The 8,871-nt window shown below is 44.4% G+C and overlaps 1 protein-coding gene across 1 annotated transcript in view; it reads right to left on the bottom strand.

The window, feature by feature from the left end:
- Positions 1 to 525: 525 nt before the first annotated feature.
- Positions 526 to 8,871, bottom strand: part of Bfar (bifunctional apoptosis regulator) — a 37,084-nt gene continuing 28,738 nt past the window's right edge. Inside the window, exons 7-9 of the mRNA XM_052759579.1 lie at positions 8,137 to 8,310; positions 6,297 to 6,499; positions 526 to 4,551 (exon numbers count right to left, since the gene is read on the bottom strand). Coding sequence (XP_052615539.1) covers positions 4,359 to 4,551; positions 6,297 to 6,499; positions 8,137 to 8,310 — 570 coding nt within the window. The 3' untranslated portion in view covers positions 526 to 4,358. The remainder of the gene's footprint in view (positions 4,552 to 6,296; positions 6,500 to 8,136; positions 8,311 to 8,871) is intronic.

Here is an 8,871-nt window from a genome sequence, read left to right as displayed (position 1 = left end):
CATGTGCGCACGTGCCCCCGCCCCAACCACCAATTAAAATCTTTTCAAAGACAAAGCATTCCCAAGTTTTGGAATACAAGAAGGAAGCTTTTGCTCTCTCTGCCTGCTTACCCTCACTCTAGATCACAAGTCCGTTCCTTCACTGGCTTTAGAGCCTACGTCTTTGGAATTCCAGTGTATACTGAAGATCAGCTGAGACGTCCAGCCTTGTAGACTAAGCAACTACTGGATTCTTAGATCTTCCATACACAGGCAGTCATTGTCAGATTATCCGGACCACAGCCTATAATAAATCCCCTTTCTATAAACAGAGTTCTGTTACTCTAGAGAACTCTGACTAATACAGATTTTGGTACCAGATGTGGTTCTAGAACAACAGAAGTATAAGGAAGAATCTTTCAAGTATCTGAAATAGACCTTTCAAGTCACCAACACCTACAGCTACCAGAGCCTCTCCAGTTACTGAAGCCTTTCTTGGGAGCTCAGAGAGTACTGAAAGCCCATGCTGTGCACTGTATTACAAACTTAAGGAGATAAATACATTTTATTTTCCTGATTCACCAGTTGTGGGCAGCAATGGAATTGGTGGTGATTCTGTATATAAAACTTTTGAGCCAGGCAGTGGTGGCGCATGCCTTTAATCCCATCACTTGGGAGGCAGAGCCAGGTGGATCTCTGTGAGTTCGAGGCCAGCATGGTCTACAGCGTGAGTTCCAGGACAGGCACCAAAACTACACAGAGAAACCCTGTCTCGAAAAACCAAAAAAATAAAAAATAAAATGCATGCCGGTTGGTGGTGGCGCACACCTTTAATCCCAGCACTCAGGAGGTAGAGGCAGGTGGATCTCTGTGAGTTCGAGGCCAGCCTGGGCTACAGAGTGAGATCCAGAAAAGGCACAAAGCTACACAGAGAAACCCTGTCTTGAAAAAAAAAATGCATTTGTATAGATATTTGGTTTTTTCCTCAATTTCTTTATCATGTGATATAACATCAATTAAGAGAATATCAATGGTTATTATATTTAAGTTTGAGATACTAAAAGAATGTCCCTCAAGGGACACTACTCTACATTTAGTATGTGTGCGGTTGTGCAAGTGATAGTTATATTATGATAGGCATAATTATGACTGGCTAAATATATAATGCATTTGTTAACTGTATGTGGAATCGTTATATTATGTTTACGTGTTATGACCTGGCTGTTTTTATTTGTTAACTAATCATGACCTAAGGACATATGATTATGTGTCAAGTTAACAAGGAGTAGATTTGTGATGGCTGTTCTTGGTTGTTTCCTGGACCTAACTAAAATCCAAAAATGCTGGACACACCTATGAGAAATTTTTGCTTAATTTGAAGTAGGTAGATCCACTTCTAATCCAGATCTTGGAGCTAGGAAGACACCTCAAAGGTGACATCCTTTGAGGATCCCCCTTAATTGGGATCCTCAGGTGGGAAGACACACCTTTAATCTGGGCCACGCCTTCTGCTAGAAGCCTGTATAAAGATGAGGAAGAAAGAAGTCCTTTCTTTGCCTGCCTGCCTTTGCCTTGCTAGCAATCTAGTCCTTCAGTAGCATTAGAGCCTATTTCTTTGGGATTCCAGTGTATACTGAAGAGCAGCTGAGACACCCAGCTCACCCAGTTGGACTGAACCACCACAGGATTCTTGGACTTTCCATTCACAGCCGGCCATTGTTGGATTAGCTGTCATCCAACAATTTGTAAATCATTCTAATAAATCCCCTTTATATATGTGTGTTGTGTATGTGCACTGTGCTTTTTCTAGTTTTAGAAGATGTAATTGAGACTATGCCCTATTATTTTCAGTCTTTTCTGTCACAAATTTTTGTTTTTAAGATTTATTTATTTATTATGTATACAGTGTTCTGTTTGCATGTATCCCTGCAGGCCAGAAGAGGGCAACAGATCTCATTACAGATGGTTGTGAGCCACCATGTGGTTGCTGGGAATTGAACTCAGGACCTTTGGAAGAGCAAGCAGTGCTCTCAAACTCTGAGCTATCTCTCCAGCCCCTCTGTCATAAATTTAATGCCTCATAAAAAGCAGTATTAGGCTGAGGGTGTGGCTCAGTGGCAGGGCGCTTGCCTCACCAGGAATAAAGCCCAGGGTTCCATCTCTAGTACTGCCAACTTTTGGATACCAGAGGCATCTCCTATTTGTCAACTGTTTCTTAGGATCTGTGTGAAGAAATCTTCCTTTGGGCTAGGGGATGTTGCTAAGTTAGCAGAGGGCTTGCCTTTCATGCACAAAGCCTAGAGTTCCATCACTAACACCACATAAAACTGGCCGTGGTTGCATGCACCTGTAATTCTAGAGATCCAAAGATCAGAAGCTTAAAATCATCTTGGGCTATGTAACCAGTTTGAGGCCAGCCTGAGCTATATAAAGCTCTGATTTGGAGATGTCTGAATGTTTCATATGGACACCTCCCTTTTGATGTCACTAAGCCTCCCTGGAAGGGTAGGAAGACTCAAGGATTAGAGCAAGCCTGTGGTCCTGGCTGTGAGCATGCCCACTCTAATGGAAGCTAGAGCATCAGCCCATCTGGTTGCTCTAGGCCACACCTCCTCTTTGCCCAGAGCAGATCTGGGCATTACTCATCTTTGAGATATGGTACTGGTGTACATGGGGTCAGCGTGGAAGGCCATAGGTGGGAATGGGATATCGGGAGGCTGGCTACTTATGGTCTATCCTGGGCACTATCGAACCTACCACAGCCACTACCAGTACAATAACTTTTGTCAGTCACCCTACTTCATCACGGGGAAGAAAAGCTGGAAGGAATCTCCAGGGTTGTCTCCAGAAATGCACAAATGCTACAGGGTGCCTGAACCACAGAGTCGCTGTCTCATATAGACAAAATCAGGTGGTACTGGGGCTCCATGAGAAAACTGGGAAAGAACATTTTTCCTTCACTGGAGAGATCGCTAAGCAGCGTCTTGGCTCAACACCCCACTCAACGTGATTGGGTCATAACACATCAAGCAATGCATGATTTCCTTCTATTTCCTCAGCAATCAGATTTCTCTATAGAGGTTTTATTTGTATAAAAATCTTTAATTTTTATTTCAAGTAATTTCCCAGACTTTCAAATGCAAAGTTTAAGTGAAATCTTAAAGGGTTAATGAGCTACAAAGTCTATCTCTCTCGCTCGCTCTCTACACACACACACACACACACACACACACACTCTCTCTCTCTCTCTCTCTCTCTCTCTCTCTCTCTCTCTCTCTCTCTCTCTCTTTGGATTTAAGCTTGTTTCCATAAGGCCAAAGCTGACAAGCTCACACTCTACACTGGCAAGAAATAAAGGTCACCCTTCAGCTCACTTCATATTTATGATGGCAGCACTTGGTATAATTACACCCGATGCTATACTTCCGAACAGGACAATAAAGAATATATATTATACGATGTGAGAGCAGCTTACAAAATGTTTCCTTGAATAGACTATACTGGATTTATCCTGCAGATTAAAATTTTTCAAAACCCCACGCAGTGCTCTCAGTCACCCGACTAGGCTCAGCCTGATGGGAATCTGACTCAGCTCCCTGCTCACAGAAAGGAGAATTGAATTTCCAATGATCAAAACAGGAAACAAGACAGATAGCTATCATTCTCTCTCGGCCTGAAGCTTTCTCTGGGTTTACTCTGAAACCTACTCACTACTCAATAAGAAACTGTGATTAAATTCTCGGTTTTCCTCTGTCTTTTGTATATGTAATTATCCATGCCTATGACCAAACTCTATATCCTTGTTTTCCTAAACTTGACCCACAGGACAGGACTGGCCCCAACAAGCCTGGTTTAGGGGACTGTCAGTCCATGAGGTTAAGGCTAGTAGACCATGATGGCCTTCTTTTTTATTTTTATTTTTTTATTTTTATTTGTTTTGAGACAGGGTTTCTCTGTAGCCTTGGCTGTCTTGGAAATCGCTCTGAGGACTAGGCTGGCCTTGAACTCAGAGATCCTCCTGCCTTTGTCTCCCAAGTGCTGGGATTAAAGGCATGCACCACCACCTCCAGCCTATGGAGGTCTTCTGACATGTCACTCTGAATTGTGTCCACGACCTTCCATCCAGTTGGCCAGAGTAGCCTGAGCCTCCCAAGTCCACGTAAGAAGAGTGGCTGAGTATTAGTCAAAGAGTCCCACCTGACCTGGGTAGCAGTCAGATGCCAAGGTCCAAGAAACAGAGGAGGAGGGGACCTGGTTGAAGCCTTGACACAGAAGCAGCACTTTGCTTTACCAGGGGTAGAAATGAGTTCCGTGCCTCTCTCAGTGTCACAGCTTGGATGTCAGGGAGACTCACAGGCTCTCCTGGACCTTGCTGCTGATCATAACACTTGGGTTTCCAGACGCCGGACCTCCTTGACCACCAGATCAATGTTAATAATTGGGTTGAAGTACAGAGCCCAGTAAAACAAACAGTTGCAGATAAACTGAGGAATGAGTGGCCAGAACATGGCCACGAATAGCCCCTGCGTAGACACTTTCCAAAAATGGCTCCACATCCTCTGGGGCACTGTCCTGAAAAGAAAAGAAGAGTGGTGGGGGCAGGCTTGGACATGTTGGGGCACTGAGGGTGTCTGCCCTGTCATCTCATCTGTTCCCACATCTGGAGAAATACCTCTGCCTCACAAGTACTAATTTTTTTTGTTTTGTTTTTTTTCAAGACAGGGTTTCTCCGTGTAGCTTTGCGCCTTTCCTGGAACTCACTCTGTAGCCCAGGCTGGCTTCGAACTCACAGAGATCCATCCACCTGCCTCTGCTTCCCAAGTGCTGGGATTAAAAGCGTGCATCACCATCGCTGCCGCCGCCTGGTTCTTCAGTATTAATTTTATGTGCGTTGGTGTTTTGCCTGCATATATGTGTGAGGGTGTCAGATCTTGGAGTTACACATAGTTGTGAAGTGCCATGTGGTTGCTGGGAATTGAACCCAGGTCCTTGGGAAGAACAGTCAGTGCTCTTAACTGCTGAGCCATCTCTCCAGCCCCCTACAGGCCAATCTTAAAGACATTTTCTCAATTGAAGTTCATCTCTAGCCTGTACTAAGTTGACAAAAAACTAGTCAGCACAGGATCTTACTATTGTCTCAACGATGTTACCTCCTGCCTCAGGGTTCTGAGTAGCTGGGACTATAAGCATGCACTATTGTGCCTGGCTCTTTGTGTTCATTGGTTTTTGTTTGGTTTAGTTTTTAGGGTTTTTTTTTTTTTTTTTTTTTTTTTTTTTTTTGGTTTTTCGAGATAGGGTTTCTCTGTGTAGCTTTGGAGCCTGTCCTGGACTAGCTCTGTAGACCAGGCTGGCCTCGAACTCACAGAGATCCACCTGCCTCTGCCTCCCGAGTGCTGGGATTACAGGCATGCGCCACCACCGCCCGAATAGTTTTTAGGTTTTTATTTTTATGTATTTATCTCTTTATTCTGAGACAGGATCCTGCTTTGTGGCTCTGTCTAGCCTGGAACTCACTATGTAGACCAAGGTCCCAAAGATTTGTCTGCCTCTGTTTCCCAAGGGCTGGGATTAAAGGCATGTGCCACCACGCTGGACTTCCCCGGGTTGATTTAGTCATGGTGTTTTATCATGGCAATAGAAACCTAATTTAGACAGACTCTAACAAAACCAGACCACACACACACAGTGCAGTCTGCCTCCTGGACACAGCAACTACCTTCCTACCTACCTTCCTTCCTTCCTTTCTTTCATCCACCCATCTATTTATTTATTATGTATACAGTGTTCTGTCTACATATATGCTAGATCTCATTATGGATGGTTGTGAGCCACCATGTGGTTGCTGGGAATTGAACTCAGGACCTCTGGAAGAACAGCTAGTGCTCTTAAACGCTGAGCCATCTCTCCAGCCCCCACAGTAACTTTCTTATTTGCTGCTTAAGGAGTATTTGTCAGACCAGAGCCTGAGGAGTCTAGGCAGAATTTTTTTAAAGACTTATTTTTATTTATTTAATTATGTGTATATGTATGTGTCCATGCATGGGTTTCTGCACATGAATGCAGTGCCCTCAGAGGCCAGAAGAGGATGTCAGATCCCTGGGGCTGGAGTTACAAGCTGCCTGATGTAGGTGCTAGGGATTGAACTTCAGTCCTCTACAAGAGCAGCACTTGTTCTGAATTGCTGAGCCATCTCCATCTCTCCAGCACAGAATCACCCCCCACTCCAAGTCTGAAAAACACTCTAACGGGGAACTTCCTCACTGGTATTTCTTTACTACCCCTGTTGCTCCAACCATCAACCACAGAAAGGCACTTACTTCAGCTCACTTCTCGACCAGATCTTCCAAAAAGAGAACAACTCCAGAACAGAGAGCAGCATGGCATTGACGATAAGGAAGCGTGATGTCCAGTAGTGGACCTCCAGCCAGTCCCAGGCAAACTCTGCAATCAGCTGGTATGGGAGAAAGGAGTACTTGACAAGGAATTCTCTCCACTGCCTCCATGTGGGCTCCCTCAGGTCCTTAAAGAATCACACACACAGTACCAATCATAGGACTGACTTACACAAGTGATGTTGACATTGTATGCACACACACACATACCCCTTTAACAATCTATATATTTTTTCCACACAGCATCTTTTTAATATAGTTCTAGATGGCCTTGAACTCACATTTTCCCTGCCTCAGTCCAGAGTTCTAGAATTAAAAGCACGTAGATGGCTTAAAATAGAATATTAATCTATCAATCTCCTTGTAATAATTCATCTTAAAATAGATAAGGATGGGGCTAGAAAATGGTTTAATGGTTAAGCACGAGGGCCGGAGTTTGGATCTTCCATACTTCATAAAAGCCAAGTATGGAACCGAACATGGGTGGCAAAGGCCTTTCATCCCAGCACTCCAGAGACAGAGGCAGGTGGATCTCTATGAGTTTGAGGCCAGCCTGGTCTACAGAGTGAGTTCCAAGACAGCCCCTGCCTCAAAAAAACAAAAAAAGAAAGAAAATTCTTTTCTTTTTTTTTTTCTGGAGCTGAGGACTGAACCCAGGGCCTTACGCTTGCTAGGCAAGCGCTGTACCACTGAGGTAAATCCCTAACCCCATAGTTTTTTTTTTTTTGGTTTTGGTTTTTCGAGACAGGGTTTCTCTGTATAGCTTTGCGCCTTTCCTGGATCTCACTCTGTAGACCAGGCTGGCCTCAAACTCACAGAGATCCTCCTGGCTCTGCCTCCTGAGTGCTGGGATTAAAGGCGTGCGCCACTACCACCCAGCATGAAAATGACTTTTTGATAGTGTGTACTTACCTTTAAATTCGGTGTTAGCTGACAAAAAGTGAGCTTGACAAACAAACAGTCAGGGGTTATTGGTGCTTATGGAAACACAAACATTCCACAGCTTCTGTGCACACACTCTCATAGGCATGTAATAGCTGGAAACTAGGTAATTACAGGGACACCCTGTAAAGCAGACTTTCAGCTCCATTCAAGACCAAAATCAATAGGCAGGCACTTGACCGCAGTGTCTAAAGAGGTCTTTGGAGATTTGAAAATTCTGCTTTAGCATTTATGGGTGTGGGTTACAGATCATAATTCCTATACACATGACACTTTTTGAGAAAAGACAGACTATAATAATTAATCCCACAGTAGCAAAGCAAAGGACATTACTCTCAAATGACCAAGTAGAATCAGAGAAGCCGTCCCAGTAAAATGAGTCCCACAGGAGTTGGGGGATGACACATGGCATGGCAGAAACAATTGGCCAATGCTGGTCGTCATACTCCGGACCACAGCTTACTACTGTGAGGCCTTCAGAGAAGATCCAAACCCTACTTTGTAGTAGGCTAATTACTACCCTTTAGGGGTCCTGCCAAATTTGAAAGCCCATACATCTAATCTCTTAGGATGTTCTGGACCTACAATAACTTCTTTTGCAACAGAAGCAATGCTTTTTACAAAAAAAAAATTATTTCAAGACTAAAAGGGCCATCACTCTGGTCGGGTAGTGCAGAAAGCAAAGCTGGTCTCCAGGGCGGGCCAGTCCTGCTTTTCCTCTTCAGGGAACTCTCCCTGCACAATTCACACAAAGGCTGGTGCACTCTCTGTGCGACACTGAGGTATGGTAGAGTTACCTGTTCCAGGAACTCTGTAGACCTACCAGAAGCTTAGTGAGGATGTCCTCCCCAGAGCTGTCTTCCTGCAGAGGGCAGATGGTATGGATGAAGGGTAGGAAGGAGTCTGTGTAGTCAAACAGGTACAGGTACAGCAAACCAAGCCTTGGGGAGCTCTTGAGGGCGTACAACAAGAACAGGGACCTGCCTGGGTTGACAGCCTGCAGAGGACAAGACAGACAGAGGACCACGTGCACTCCTTCAAAGTCCCATGACTTTTGCCACCAATCTTTTGAGTAATGTAGAGCCCATTTGTTGGGGTATACTGTAAAAAGCTCTACTCTTGCTGGGCATGGTTACACATATCTCTAATCGCAGCAGGAAGCCTAAGAATCTGAGGCCAGCCTTGGTATCAGAACAAGTTCATGGATAAGCCACACAGAAAAAGAGCATTTCAAAACCCAAGAGGTTAGCTAGGTGTGATAGTGCTTGCCTTTAACCCCAGTTTCAGGAGATTCAATGCCTTCTTCTGACCTCGGAGGGCACTTGGTACTCAGAGATGTAAGCAGGCCATACACCCAAGCACATTCCAGGAAAAATATATTACATTAGGCAAGATAGCTTAGTGAATAAAGGAACCTGCTGCCAAACCTGACAGCATGAGTTTGATCCCAAGGATCCACACGGTAGAAGGAAAGACTTCCAATATTTGTACATTTTCCTGACTTCCACACATGTGCCATGGTAGCTACATGTATGCACACACACCCAGAAATAAATAA

The sequence above is a fragment of the Peromyscus californicus genome, unplaced genomic scaffold (assembly GCF_007827085.1).
Source record: "Peromyscus californicus insignis strain IS unplaced genomic scaffold, ASM782708v3 Scaffold_3__1_contigs__length_106647218, whole genome shotgun sequence".
NCBI classification, from domain to species: Eukaryota; Metazoa; Chordata; class Mammalia; order Rodentia; family Cricetidae; genus Peromyscus; species Peromyscus californicus.
Note: the sequence above shows the minus strand (reverse complement) of the source record. Positions and strands in the feature narration are given on the sequence as shown.